This window comes from Melozone crissalis, unplaced genomic scaffold (genome assembly GCF_028551555.1).
Source record: "Melozone crissalis strain CALT ecotype California unplaced genomic scaffold, PUWL_Pcris_2 ptg000081l_1, whole genome shotgun sequence".
Taxonomy (NCBI): domain Eukaryota; kingdom Metazoa; phylum Chordata; class Aves; order Passeriformes; family Passerellidae; genus Melozone; species Melozone crissalis.
In genome coordinates, this window is record NW_026535858.1 from 17111733 (window position 1) to 17126800 (window position 15068).

The 15068-nt window shown below is 49.2% G+C and overlaps 1 protein-coding gene and 1 long non-coding RNA gene across 4 annotated transcripts in view; both read left to right on the forward strand.

Moving 5' to 3' along the window:
- LOC128946613 (uncharacterized) overlaps positions 1 to 8409 on the forward strand; it is a 130902-nt gene extending 122493 nt beyond the window's left edge. The window contains exon 3 of the long non-coding RNA XR_008483976.1: positions 8000 to 8409. This is a non-coding gene — a long non-coding RNA (uncharacterized LOC128946613). The remainder of the gene's footprint in view (positions 1 to 7999) is intronic.
- A 5151-nt stretch (positions 8410 to 13560) lies between these two features.
- MEIS1 (Meis homeobox 1) overlaps positions 13561 to 15068 on the forward strand; it is a 107085-nt gene continuing 105577 nt past the window's right edge. For 2 of the 3 annotated variants that reach the window (XM_054290245.1, XM_054290242.1), the window contains exon 1: positions 13996 to 14387. In XM_054290245.1, the coding sequence (XP_054146220.1) occupies positions 14376 to 14387 (12 nt within the window). In that variant the 5' untranslated portion in view covers positions 13996 to 14375. Of the gene's footprint in view, positions 13964 to 13995; positions 14388 to 15068 lie in introns of those variants that run through there. The other variant, XM_054290243.1, reaches the window with a different exon arrangement.

Genomic DNA, 15068 nt, shown 5'->3' on the forward strand with positions numbered 1-15068 from the left:
TGTCTGGCAGCTGCTGTTGATGAGCACAAACCAACAAGCCTCTCGGAAGCTGCTTGTCTCTCCCTGGCTCTTCAGCAGCGAGTAGGGAAGGACAGAGGTCGGTCCCACTTCTTACAGCTCCATAAATCAAGTCACTACATTTGTAAGTGACTTAAAACTGGGGGAAATGAGAGGATAAGCTGTTCTGTTGCCCTCAACTGAGCCTTTTCAGGCGTTGATTTGCGGGAAAATTCTGTGAGAAAGCATCATATGCAAACAGGGAAAAGTGGAAAAGGAAAATAACTTGCTGAAAAGTGCAGTCTCCCTCCCTTTAATTTTTTCTTTTTTAATTAAGTCTAAAATTTAGGAATCGAGAAAGAAGTGAGTACAAAAATTCATTTTGATTGCAAAGGCCAAATCTTGCCTCTTATTTGCAAAAGGAGTCGGGAAAGGCAGAGGAGGAGATGGCCCAGTATCCAGGCCCAGCACTGATGCATATTTCTGTATTGCTGTATTTGGACAAACAAGACTCCTGTTCTTTCACCTAAAAACCATAAAAGCAGATGGAAAATTGCTTTATTCAGGGTCAAAAAACCTTGGCATCTGTCTGCAGATATAAAGATAACTTATTTAAAAAGCCATTTGTGGTGCATTCTGATTCCAATTTACTGGACATAATGTTGAGAAAAACACTCAAAAAAAAGGTTTGAAAAAGCCAAATGGTCAGGGAAAGGATGAAACACACCCCAAATATAATACATGCGTCCTGGAGAAAGCAGCCTGTGGGAAGATGCACCCTGCCTAAGGTTAGAGCCCTCCAAGCCTGACAAGGGCATTTCTGCATGAGCAGCAAAAAAGGCTGGAATAGTTACTTCCAGTGTGGTGAGTGGAATGGGTGTCCCAGCCTACTACTTCTGGAAGGAGAGAAGCATCTCTTCAGGGTGTCCTAAGGAGATCATCCCCGAAGCCCCAGAGATCACCAGTGCCCCAACCCTGCAGGAGCAGAATTAGGCGCTGCGCTGCGATATCTGCCTGCCCAGTAACAGGGGAAAGGCAATGACGAAGTGGTGGGAGAGGCTGAACGAATGTCACCGACTGTCAGTGACACTGCAGGAGGGACCTGAAGGCAAGGGTCCTCCCAAAGATGGGAAACCCTCACAGGCAGAGATGGCCTGACTTGATGTGCACACCAGTGATGTGGAGAAGCAGCAGCTCTGCTGCCTGGCAGGACACCTTGAGACGATTTTTGGGATCTTTCTCCATGGACCTGATGGACTAGTGGGACCAGCCCTTTTTTGGGGTCAAAGGGACTGGACAATAATGATCTGACAGCAAAGCCTTAGTGCCCTTGGTGAAGGAGATAGCCACATCAACACAACCATCCAGGACCGTGTTGCTGAGTATTCATGGTGACTGTGCAGACTCTGGAAGGAGAAATACAAAGCTAAACTGCAGAGATGCTGATGCTGGGGTGGAATGGGGTCATCTGATGCCTCCTGACTTCCCAAGATGAATGCTGACATCCCAGTCAGGAGAGAAATACCCAAGCTGAGGGGAGTGAAGAGACTTTTGTGATTCAAAGCTGTGGCCTCCTGCCCTATATTTGCAGCAGGGGGGTCACAGAGGAACGTGAACTCCGTTTCCTTAATCCTCTGAAAAATATCTGGGCTTCTCACTCCTGCAGAAAAGAGCCATTTGGCCTAATGATACCTTCCAGCTCTGCAGTGCCACTCAGCCAAGATGCTGAAGCATTTTAGGTATCTTAATTCATCCTTTCAGCAAATAGCCAGGCCTCTGCACAGCAAAGTGCTCGTGTCAAGGGTACAGCACAATGGGGAAAATACAGTATAGAAAAATATGATGGGTTTATGTCTTTTATATCTTATACTGCAAACACATAAAAACAATTAGGGTTTGGAGAATATTTTTTAAAACCAAAGAGAATGATTGGCAAGGCAGAGAAAATAAATATTACACCCTTGAGAGGGTTAGGGACATATTATTTTTCCAATTTTTCAGAAAAGAAACGCCAGATCAAAATTACTTTCCCAAGATCACACAGGGTGATCCTGCCACCTTTTCTATTGAGTAGTTCTTACTCTGGAGTTTGTCTGTCTTTGTGCCCAAAGACCTCCTTTAAAGCCTGCTATCCTGTGGTGTAAATTTACAGTGTATTAGCTACTCTATATTTATTCCCCACATAAATATCTCTTCAAAGTGAGCTGCCTCACCCAAAGGCACTTTCAGAAGTGTAAGGCCAGCAATAATGCTGCTAAAAGAATTAACACTGTCCCACATAATTAGCGGTAATTAGTACTGGTTAGGACAGGAGTTAATGCACACTAGTGAACATAAATTCTGCCTTTGTGTCCCTGTGCTGACATAAAACCAGCCTGGGAATAAGATCCCACGGGGTGAGAAAGTAAAAGGACCAGGTTGATTATCTGATGCCTCATGATGCTGGAGCTCAAATTGTCTTTATTCCAGACCTTTCTTCCCACCATGAAAGCTGGCATCCTCTTTTTGGTAAGAGAATAGTTCTACCAGTGATCCCAGTGGTATTTGATAACCCATCATTTCTCTGGGTCTTGGGGGAAAAAGAAAACCTGCATATTAAAACCTGGCCACTGTGTCAATACAGTCAAATACCTCCAGGGATTGTTTCATAGCTTCCCCCTCTGGGGTTAACTCTTTATGGCAGCAAAACTGAATTACAGGCTCAACAGCAAAGAAAACCATTAAAAAAAAAAGTATCAAAATAAATTCAGGTTATCTCCTCCTGCAGGTGAGCAGCTGATGGGATGATGGATGACCTTGCATAGGAAGGAGGACAGTGGCATGGGGACAAGTGCCAATGCACATCTGGCATGCACATGGATTCAGGATACCACAGCAAACCTCTTGGGAAGTGGTTGGGAAGTGAAGAACTGAGCACATATGTATTCAAATGTATTTTATTTCAAACTGTTTTCCACAGCTTGTCTGAGGTTGGAATAGTCCTCCTTGTGGGAGGACTTGAAGTTTTAAAGAAAACATGGATTGCACAAAGTCAGCTGGCTGCAAAAACTCTCCTCCTACTTTCCTTCCTTCCTTCCTTTGAAGATGATTTGACATAACCATCAATAGTTATAAGTACATGAAAGGGAAAAACTTAGTTATGTGGAGATAAAGTTTTGGACTGAAACCCCTCATTTTTATGCTAGACAACTGCTGTGCTTATTCAGGAAAATACCTTCACAAACACATACAGAGTCTCAAGATATAATATTAAAGAAAAATGAACTGTTCTAACATGAAGACTGCCCACTTCAGCTCCTTGGAGCAGCCATTGAGCGCTGGGTTTTGTTGGGGGTTGGAGGATGTGCAGGCTGAATTGCCGTAGGTGCTGAGACTGAGTCTGATTCCCAGCATCACTGAGATCCATCTGCTTCTGCTCTCTTCACCCAGACCTGCTGGAGCTGAGCACCATTCATAATCAGGGCCCAGCTGGTCTCTAGAAACAGGCCTTTTCCAAGCATAAAAATTATTTGAAGTGTAATTTTAGGTTCAGTGTCTAAAATGCAGAGATAAACTGCTGTATGGACACTTTGATTTAACCTGATTTCAACATCAATTTTGATGATGAAGGATTAATTTGAGCTAAGCAAACAGAAAGTGCTCATAAAATGAATTTTTTCTTTCTTTCTTTCTTTCTTTATTTTTTTAATTGTGGGTTCACCTTAGCTAGGTTAAGAATTCAGCTGAAGTTAAAACTGGCATATTTTTTATGTCAGCTAGTTTTGTCTAGAAACCTGTGGGTCTGTTTGTGCCAGCTCATTGGGCACTTGTAAATGGATTTCATTTTGATCAAAGAAGCAGTGTGATTCTCAGCCTGCTGGAGAGGGACCCCCTAGGTGATGTCAGCCAAGGGAAGAGTCAACAGTGGCAGAAAATGTGTCACAGAAGAACTTCAAAGCAGGATCCACAGGCAACCTTGGCAAGAAGTAGGGAACAGATCCAAGGGAAAACATGAGGCAGACTGGCTTGGCATCCTAAACAAAATCTATATTAAGAGACAGGCAGGTAAGAAGAACTTTATGAAAAGCATTGGAAAGTGGAAAGAGGGAATGGAATAAACTACATGCTCAGAGCAGCAAGTGGTCCCTTGATGGAGTTTCTTAGGAGGTCTCTTACTTGAAACACTGGGGGTTTTTAACACATTTATGAGGTAAAGTTCCTCTGAGAGCTAGTGGTTGTTTGTGATGGTCTTGGCGTGTGTTTGGAGGAACTCACAAACCCATTGGGCAGTGAAAAAGGAATCAGTGGAGGTGAAACCCCTCTGTGGGACATAGCACAGCAGCAGGGCAGACTAGTAGGTTACCAAGCAGGTGTCACTTTATATTCTTGGTGCCAACACTGCCACTTTTGGAGAGTACAATGTGGCACATAGTTCTGGGAGGAGTCACCTGAGTCAAGAAGGCAAGAGATTCTTTCAAGTGATCCCTCAGGGAGGAGCCTGGCCCTGCATCCCAAAGGCCAGAAGAAGAAATGAGGTGGTTACCTATCTCCTGACCCAACAAGGACAGTGAAGGTGACATAAGCATGTCTAGTGAAGTGCTGCTGATGGATCTCAGCCTACATGAATCCAGTAAGGAAATATTTGGGATAATTGCAGCTCTTCCGAAAAAATGTGAAGAGAACTGCAAATACATGGAACTGCTGCAAAAGTCTCTAGCGTGGAGACACTCAGAAAGAGAAAGCATATTGCCCACAAGTTGTCACACCAGTAGGGAGGGAGGAAGAGGAGGAGGTGGCGTTCCCAGGTATGGAAACCCCAGGCAGAAAGTCACCAGTCCTTCGAGCTCAGCAAGGCAGAGCAGAATTTGAACTGTATGGGGAAGTCAGAGGGTGGAGCTTTCCCTCAAGTTACAGACCCAACATGTGCTTCTAATAGAGAAACTAAAGCAGGAGCTAGAGTTACTGCAAGGCTGAGTGTACTAATGAATCAAATTGTCTCTACACGACTTCAAAGGCTTTGGGAAGAAGCAAGAATAACTAGAAATGTAACACTAATGGTAAGGACAATGTGGCTGGCACTGGCTAAACCCAGCAAGGGTCTCTCCATCAGCAGAGAGGCAAACTGTGTATGGAAAAGAATGGAATAAAAAGTGGATCTGGTGGTGCTGTGCAGCAGAGGAGAGGGACCAGCTGTGTCCTCGAGTTTGGTGACAATAAATGCTAGGCAGAATGGGCTTGGTACAAAAATGAGGTGAGCAGTACAGTAATAGAATTTGAAGGTGATCCAAGTAAGAAGTGTTTCAAATAGTGGCAAGGACAGGAAAATAATAGAAAGGGTTACAACTGATCAGCGGTGTAGACAACTATAATAAACTTCAACTTGGAAACATAAAAGGAAAAATATGATCTTGGATGATATTGGAAAAATAATTTAAAGCAAGATATTCTGGGGGGGGGGGAAGAGATCTGGGTAAGGTCCAAAGTTTCTGAGTTTAAAAAAGTTTATGAGTTAATGAAGAGAGCGGTGGGAACAGCTTGTCTTCCAGCAGAGGCCCAAGAGGCAAAGCATCTCGCCTTTGCTTCTTGCACCATCACGTTTTTTTTTTGTTGAGGCCCTTGAAAACTTTCTGTATTTCAAGTGTTCTGTCATGGAATGAGGATTTCCTGGCAAGCACCTATGCTTATAAGATGTTCAGCTGCTCCAGTGGCACCCCCTAAACCACGAGCTGTCATGTATTATTTGGGTGAGTGGTCCTGTTTCTGGGGATGCACTTGTGGAAGATCAAACTGAAAGAGATGTTAGAAATGGAGAGGGGGACTGAAGTGATAAACAGTTTAGTGCATCTGCATGGTACCTCATAAACTTGACTCTATTCTGATCGTGTTTGCATCTGCACAGTCATAAAAGTAGTGTTTTGAGGCAAGAAAGGGGTGAGGCAAAGAATTCAGTGTCCCCAAAATCCCCGGGGAACTGCTTTGGTGGGTAGAGCCTTCTGACATGCTTTAATTAGCTCCACCACAGTGGGATTCAGAGCTACTTTGGTCATGTCTATGTGTGCTGGGATGCATATCTGCCCTCAGATACAGCCCTTCTCAAAATGTGACTTAGGAACTTAATCCCAGTGACTTGCAATGAGTTGGCTGGTAGGCAGCTCCTAAAATGGGACTTAATGACCTGAGTTCACTGAAGATGGTCTATATCTCTTGCAGAAATTAGGTGCCAAATTTGCAACGGACTGTGATCACTGTTGTGTCGAGAGAAGAGACAAAATACCTTTAGAAATTTGAACTTAAATGTTGAATGTGTGATAGTCCTCCTCAAAGCCCTCTTAGCTAATAGAGAGAGTACTCAATTGATCTAAATTTCTGATAAATGCAAGGAAATATCATTGCAGGAGAGCCGAGTTGATGATTTTATGAGATGTTTCTTTGGTTCCACGTAAAAAGTACTTTCCAAAGTCTGGATGTCTACCTGATTTCATGTCTTCTTCCCACAACTAAGTTGAGGATAAGAGCAGGAAAGCATTTTTTCAAAGTGTAATTACAGCTTTTCAAGCAAAGCTAGCATCCTCAAGGTAAAAATAGTGCCCTAGCGTGGTAAGCTGGAAGCAAACATTCTCTTAATAAATCTTGGTGGATTATTCTGACTGCAGTTTCCTCTTGGGAGCTGCAGATCCCAGCAGACCTTTCATATGAACCCTTGAACCAAGCCACAGAAGGTGACTCTTACCATCATGCCATTATGAAGGATGCTCAGAATCCCGAGATCATTGGAGTTTGTTGTCTGAAACCAGTGCCTGCAAGGCCAGCATGGGGAGTTCAGGGGCCAAGCCAGGATGGGAGGCTGCTGCCTCCATGGCTGCAGGGCTCTGGAGGGGGAGATGCTGCTGCTGCTGCCTGGTGGGAGGCCCAGGGCTCTGGAGGCAGCTCCTGGCTCTGGGGCCCCTCCGAGGGGATGCTTGTTCTGCTTGGAGGAAAGTGCAGCTTTCACTGCCTCCCTCCCCACTTCCCCTCCTTCTCTCCTTCACTTTTTCCCCCCTTCCCTGCCTGCTCCTGACAGCTGCTGCCTTGGGAACCCAGCCTTGGTGAGGGAGGAGGCTGCCTTCCCCTACAAGGCTCAGGGGTGAGGGCAGCTGCCCGTGCAGGATGGAGAGGGGTGACAGTGGGATGAGCACACCTATTCTGGGACGCAAAGTCCAGCTGTCTGCTTTGGGGCTGATATGGCTTGTGGGGCACTGCTGTGAGGTGTCGGGAAAGGGGAGTGCCACGTTGGAGCTCCCCTGCCCTAAGGGAGGTTTTAAAAAGGAGATTTTTAACAAGGAAGGCTTTTCCTATGTTGTCCTTAGAGCAGTCCTTCGTTGTGCATGCACGGACATGTACCCATGGAGGCTTTTCTCACAGCCATCACAGCTGGCCAGAAATTGTCCACGGGAGTTCAAAGAGACACATATATCCATGCAGCCACCTCTCAGACCCCAAAGTGAGTGACGGCTACCCATCCTGCTGTCGCCCACGCGGCTGAGAATCCTCTCTGCTTCCCTGCACTCTTGTGCACCAAACTGGATCCAAAGTACTTAGAGAGTTGAGCCACTTGTGCCCAAAGAAACGCTACAAAATGAAGGAGCAAGAGCAATTGGAAACTCTTTTGCAGCTCCCCCCCCCACTCCCGCATTATTTTTTTTCTTTCTTGCCGAGAGAATTGTTTGCGGGTGGAAGAGAGGGATGTTTAAATAGCTCCGCAGATCCATTTAGTAAAGTCAATATGCAATTATGCAAAAGCCTGTGATAATACACCCCCTGATGCAGATAGCACGCTCGGAGCTGTCCTGGGGGACCGCGGGCACTCTCGGGCCGGGGTCGCAGGACCCCTGAGGCGCTCCCTGCCCGCCCAGCCCCGCACAGCTCGGTGCCCGGGGATCCGGGACCGTCCCGCACCGCGCTCCGGGCACAGGGCTTCGCTCCTTGTTTTCCTTTGTTTTTCTGATTTATAAAGCGTAATTAATTCGCGTTCGATTTTTCCTAGATGGTGTCGTTTGCGGGAAGCCCCCTGCGAGAGTTCCGAGCCTGCAGAGAGCCCCGGGTTCCCTCCCATCCCTTCCCATCCCATCCCACCGGGCTGAACAGCCCCGGATCCCCGCTCTGAGGAGTGCCCATCCTCTGCGATCGGCATCAGAGGCACGCCGAACTCGTGCACTAAATGGGCTCATTAGCCGAGCTGCAGATGGACTTAGGTAATAGGAATGGAGTAATAGTGAAAATTAGTTTGGAGGGAAACATCAAATCGAAAAGCTCTGACAAAACTCCGCTTTGCTCTAGTTCAGCCGAGGTACTGTCAGACACAAATATTCAATTCTATGTCGCTTCAAATTGAGATTTTATTTTGTTACTCGCTAATTTGCTTCTTGTACAGTCTTGCAAGTTTTTTTGGTCTCATTTAAAAGGGTAAAATACTTCGTTCAACTTTTTAGAAGGTGTCCTTAGGCTTCTTACACCAGGGACACAATCATTTAATTTCTGGTTTATGTACGCTGAGGAAAGTATCTGTAATACCTTCTTGATTAAAATAAAATAAAACTAAAAAGATCAGGCAGATTTTTGTTTCTTTCAAAGACAGCAATTTTACCCGCAGAGATGAACCGGGAGCTGAATTTAGCCCAGAAGCAGTGGGAAAAGTCTTCAGGAGAAAGGAAAAAGTATCGAATATTTTAGGCTAATGTCACCCTCTGTTGAACTCTAGCAAGTGGCTCTGAAGGCAAAGAGCAGTCGGAGCTGGTGTGCCACAAGTGGCAGGAGGATTTCCCTATACCTTCATTTAACCTATTAAAAGAAATCCCCACTATTGTTCGGCTACGTGGGTGTCTCCGTCTTTGTAGGCTACGTGCGGGCATATGTGTGGACTGAGAATAGGCGCTTAGAGATCCTCGCTTTAAAACATTCCTTGGAGTTCACACAGACCACTAGATTTTTATCTGCGTGTCCAGCCGTCTTCTGACACTGCCTGTAAATACGACAAAGACTTTGCATTTCACAGCCCTTCGGCGGCTCTCGCCTCATAAAAGTCAAGAGTTCATGTTGGAAGTTTGGGGTTTGGGGTTTAAAAAAAAAACCCAAAAGCTTTCCCCCCCGTCTTTTTAAAATCTCTTCTTGCGCTTTGTATTTTTGAGGAGAGCATTCCAGGCGCCACGGGAGCGGAGAAGCAAGTGGGCAGGGAGAGGGGAGAGGGAAATGACCCAGCCAGACTGCATCTGCCTGGGAGCACCCGCGGCTCGGGCACGGGCAAAGCTTCGGGAACTTAGAACAGCAACGTCCGGGCTTCCTCTAAACCGAGACTAGCGCTGGGCCGGGGTAAACTCCCCTTCTGCTGCTCCACCAAGGGCTGGCATCAGAGCGATTGCCTCCGCTGCCCTCCGAGAGCATCATCGGGGTGGGAGCTGCCCCAATTGGGATCTCCCTCTGCCCGCAGGCTACAGCCGGCTGGTCGCGGGGGGAGAAGTTTTTAAACCATTCGCAAATATTTTCCCCTTCTTAAAAAAATACATATATAAAAATCTTCTTTCCTACATATTTAGCTAATGTCCAGCTGCCTCTCGCGGGTAAACTCAAACCATCTTCACCATATCATTGCTCCACGGTCTGCAGTCAGTAAAATCCTAAACGCTAAAGAGTGGAGTTTTTATGCAATTATACAGATGTAGCCTAAGGAAAAAATAAATGTCTCTACGAGTTTTCTGTCTCGGGTCGCTATTCTTCTACTGAGGAGTTGGGCGTCTCCGACCCCTTCAAATTGCCAAAAACTGGACTTTCCTCTCACAGAAAATTTGGAAGCGTTTCTGGCTGTAGTTTCCCCGTCTCCCAGCAGACGGCACAACAGCTCAATCCTTGGGATGCAGAGCAGCCCAGCGGCTTTTCTTTTTCTTTCTTTTTTTTTTTTTTTTTTTTTTTTTTTTAATTAAGCAGCCACAGTTTTATCTAGCAATTTCTTTTACTGTTATTATTATTTAATTCAACGAGAAATATAGGAATACCGACAGGAAAGAAAGAGGGTTCGGCATAAGCAGGAGTACAGGAGTGCCGGGGGCGAATGGGCTAAAGGCAGGGATCGTCGCGAACCCCGGCGTGGAGCGGCGTTTCCAAATTAACCCAAATGAACTCGTAGAACCCAAATCGCGCAAGAAAAAAACCCCTTCGACAACCCCAACACGAGCTGTTACCAGCTCAGGGGTTAGTCTACGGATTTTAGGCTGAAATGTTCTATTTGTAATGTGAAATAGGAAGTACAAGGCTCTGGTCGGCTCTGCGCTGCCTTGCCCGGGCTACCCCGAGGTGCCATCGCGGGGAAAACCTGGCAGCCGTCGCAACTTTTGTCCCTGAAAGGCTCCTTTTGTGTGCGGGTGCCTTCGCTCCCGCCGCCGGCACTGCTGCCACCGTTGAAGTCTCGAAAATTCCGGCCAGTAACTCATTTCCCAGTTAATTTTATTTAAGGGAAAAAAAAAAAAAAAAAAGATAGCGCTGTTGGAAACTTTTAAGACAACCGTAAATTTTATTAGGAAATATTTTATGAAGCCCTCCATTTGATTAATCAAACGCCTCCGTAACTTGTGCCAGCGTCAGGCCCGGCCGTGGGGCAGCGGGCAGCTCCGGTTCCCGGCCCCGCGCATCCCGGGGCGCCGCCGCGGCTCCCGGGGCCCGGGCTGGGCGCAGGGCAGCCCCGGCTGACCCCGGGCTCGCTCTCCGCACGGACCCGCCGCTCTTTTGGTTTCTGCATCGGGAGCCAGTAAACAAACCCTCCAAATCCTGGCGCTGCGCTTCATCTGCGCGCTTAAACCCTTCGTTCTTAAACTCCTTTTATCATCACCCGCACCCCACCCCCCAGCCCGGTGTGACCTTTAATAGGCTCTAAACAAGTGCGGGTTTCCCCCCGACCCCCCCGTCCCTCTTTCAGCCTTTCCATCAGACTCTGACTTTTCGGGTATCTCCGCACGTATAGTCCCCCCCTTTCTTATCTGAAGCATTCCTGGATTATCTCCCGGCCGCCTTTCCAATGCTTTCTTCTGCGGTTTCTTGTTTGTTTCGCCTTTCTGGTTGTTCCTATTTCAGTTTTCAAATTTCAGTATTAATGGTGAAAGAGCACACTTAGATGCTAATTCTCCCCCCGTTCACCCCCCCCCCCCCCAAAATCCCTGCTAGGAAGGCGGCAGGGAAGCCAGCTAGAAACCATTTGATTGTTCCTAGGTATGACTAATTCTTTCCTTAAGCTGGGAAATTCAGCCTGATTAAAAGCCTCATTTATTATCCGATAAGCAAATGGACCCAGATTCCACCTTGTGGAGGAGGCTCCCTTGCTCCCCAGACGCCTTTTTTGCTCCGGCTCGGCGGATCCCCTCGCCAAGGGCCCGGCCGCGGTCTGGGGGAGCCGCTCCGCGCCCCGCAGCCGCTGCCCGGCCCGCCGCACCCACCGGAGCCCCTCGCTTTCTCCTCGCTGTTCTCCCCCTGCCCGTATTTCCCCCCACCCCTCACCCTTTCCACCAGGCGACGGACAGGCTTCAATAGATTCCCGCAAACCAGCAAGTTTTTGGAGGAAAGAAAAAAAAACACAACAAAAAGCCCAAACAGAGTTGCTTTCCTAAAAAGGCGGCTGGGCGAGATGCTGCGCGGGTCCCGCTGCAGCACAGCGCATCCGCCGCGGCAGGAGTTTACCGGGATAGCGCGGAGCTGGCCGTTTACTTTTTCCCGTTCAATAGATGATTAATTGCTGTCCGGATTAACCCTCTTTTTTTTTTTTTTTTTTTTTCTTCAGTTTTCTTTCTTTTTTCTGGCCGGCCTCTCACAGGCGGAGAGGCGAGCTGAGTAGTTCCTCACAGCGAGCCCTAAGTGTAATAACTGTTTGCTAATTGTAAAATCCTTATCCAGGATGAGGTTTGGGCAAACAATTTGTAGGGCTGTAATTACATTGTAAAAGTGTTTCGGTCTGAGTTGCGCTGAATTAAGCTCATAAAGGCCTAGTGGAGACGCTGAAAAAGGGTCTTTTGGTTGGGTTTTTTTTTTTTTTTGTTTGTTTGTTTGTTTTCTTTTTTTTTTTTTTTCATTGGGGGGAGGGAAGGAAAAGAGGATGGGAAGAGGAGGAAACACGTCCCTGGGAGCTGGGTCACAGCCACCCCCTGCAAGGACCGCTGCGATGGGGAATCGTTACCGAGCGCTTTCCCCGGGGAAATCGCCAGAGAAATGAGCCCCACGCGCGTGGCTCGGGTGGGTGGGTGCGGGTCAGCGCATGAAAACGGGTCTTACCTGAGAGCTCCGCATTTCTCTCGCCGGGATTAAAAGCCGGTCCTAGCGGAAAAGGGGCGGGAGGGGGGGATCGAAACGCGTTTCCCCGAAGTTTGAGACGTGGCGGCGGGGGCCGAGCCGCTCCCCGCCGCCCCCGGGGTCCGGCAGCAGCGGAGCAGCGTCCCGTCTGCCCCAGGGGATTTACCAGAGGAACCCCCCCGTCACTTCCCCGTTCCCCTCAGCAGCTCAGTCGGGACCTCTGTACCGGGGGCTCCGTCTCCCGCCCCGCTGCTGGGCGGAAGATGCGGTAGTGTCGGGGCAGCTGTCCCTGCAAGCGCCCGCTCGGGGCTCGGCGCAGCCCGGCCCGCAGGTAGGTGAGGAAGGGGCACGGCGACTTCTCCGCTCCCAGGCCGGCGGGGACCGGCGGGGCTGCGGGGAGGGATGGCTGTGCTTTTGAACGGAGGGGAGCGGACGCCCGCACCGGCGGATGGAGGCACCGGCGGGGGGGATCGCGCCGCGCAGGACAGCTCGCCGGCGGAGCTCGGCGGAAGGGATGGGGATAGGGATGGGCATAAGGATGGGGAAGGCCGGGGACGGGGACAGGGACGGGGACAGGGACCGGGGGCGCCACCACCCCCCCCGCGCCGGTCCGAGCCCCGCTTCCCGCCCGGACCAATGGGGGCGAGGCGCGGGGCGGCGCGGCGCTGATTGGTCGGCGGCGGCGCGGCGGCGGCGGCCGGGGGCCGGGTGAGCTCACTCGGCCGGCGGCCGCGGGGGGAGCCGCCGGGGAGGGGGGGGCGCCCGGCGAGGCGGGCGACGAAGCGAGGGGCAGGCGGCGGCGCGACCCCGGGGCGCTGCGCGGGCGCTGCGCGGGGCGGCGGCGCCGCCAGACAAAGGCGACGGGAGCGCCCCCGCGGCCGCCGGGGGGGGGCGGACGCGGCGTCCGCGCGCGCGCGGGGGGGCGCGGAGGGCAGAGCCGGGAGGGGGCGGTGTGTCCAAGCCGCGGCGCTGCGCGGGCGCGGGGCGGGCGGCGCGCCCCCCTGCGCCGGTGGCGGAGTTGCTGCCGCCCAGCGCATTGTGTAAGACGCGACCTGTTATGGCCACCACTACTTCCGGGTTCCCGCAGTCTGCTCCAGCCCGGCGCTGCGCTGCGCTCGGGCGGAGCGGCGGCGGCGGCGGACGGACGGCAGCGCTCGGACCGCGGCGGCGGCAGCGCCTCCCCCCGCCTCCCCCCCCCCGCCATCCCGCCCCGCTGCCCTTCCTCCCGCGCCCGCCCCGCACGGCACCCGCGCCCGGCCCGCCTCCGCCAGCCTCGCCCGGCGGCCGCGCAGGGGCAGAGCGAGCCGGCGCCGGCGAGGAATTAGGAGCGATCCGAGGAGGAGCGAAAAAAAAAGCCCCCCATCATCATCATCATCATCATAATAACCATAATAAAAGGAGAGCCGGCGCGTTAGAGAGCCTTTTTAATTTTTAATTTTTCCCCCTCCTTCTCCTCCTCCCTCGATTTAAATTTTTTTTCCTTTTTTCTAAATTTTTTTCTTCTTTTTTTTTTTTTTTTTTTTTTTTTTTTTTTTTTTTTTTTTTGGGTGAGCGCACTCGAAAATTAACATTCGCGGTGTCCTGCGCGGTGGGAGCACACGCAGCGGATCATCATCAGTCATTCACCACCTTGACAACCTCGCCTGTGATTGACAGCCGGAGTGGCAAAAAGCCATGAGACTTGGTAGTTGGGTTTGAGGGGCACTTTAAAAAAAAAAAAAAAAAGAGAAAAAAAAACTGATTTGGGGAAAGGATATTTGCTTTCGCCCCGCTGCTGTCTTGGAAACGAGAGGGGGAGTGTAAGAGAGAGAGACAGGGAGAGAGGGAAGAAAGAAAGAAAAAAGAAGGAAGGAAGGAGGGAGAGTTGGTTTTTTTTCTTCTAATTTTTTTCTCCTTTTTTAATGCTGAGTTACCGTATCGCTTCGCTGAGATCCAGCAAGCTGAAGATTTTACTCAATTGCTTCCATTGCTGGAGACGCTAAGGGATTTTTGCCTTTTTTTGGGGGTGAGGGGGGGAACTTCGTGTTTCTTTCTTTTCACACTGGCCTTAAAGAGGATATATTAGAAGTTGAAGTAGGAAGGGAGCAAGCAGGCCGATGGCGCAAAGGGTACGTATGATTAAAAAAAAATGGATTTCAAATGTGAAATAATATTGAAACGTGGCTGACAGAGACGCTGCGAAAAAAGTTTCTTTTCTTTTTTCTTTTTTTTTTTTTTCCTCCTTTTTGGAGTAGGGGCACAAAGCGGTGTCCTGCAGTGGTAGGATTTATCAGTTGTACTTGTAGGCTTAAAACCTATGTATATTGCTATTTTCTTGGTTCTTTTACTCCCCATCCCGGAGCTCTCAGGGAAGAGGCAAGCTTTCTATACATTAATGACATGCAGGCATGTAAGTGAATATGTCCGAGCCTCTCTATTTGTTGGTTTTGTAGCTCTAGTCCTACCAATGTCTTTTTTAAAATCACCAGTGCTTGAAATATTTGAATGTGTGCATGTCTCTGAGCATTTTGCTGTGTTAGTGATGATATACCGCTTCATTTTCAGAAGATAAGTTCTGGCTGGGAGTAAGCACAACTTTTTTCTTCTTCTTTTACCTGTTTTTTTTACTCACCCTTCTTTCTATTTTTTTTTTTTTAATATATTCTGTCCCAAAAGGTGCAGAGCAGTGGGCAAACTCCCCCCACTCTTTTAGAAAGAAAATTACTTTAATTTGAATTGGAAGTTACAAGCATTCACTGCCATGTGTATTATTGTTTCTATTTTGGGTGCGATTCCCCCCTTTTTTTTTT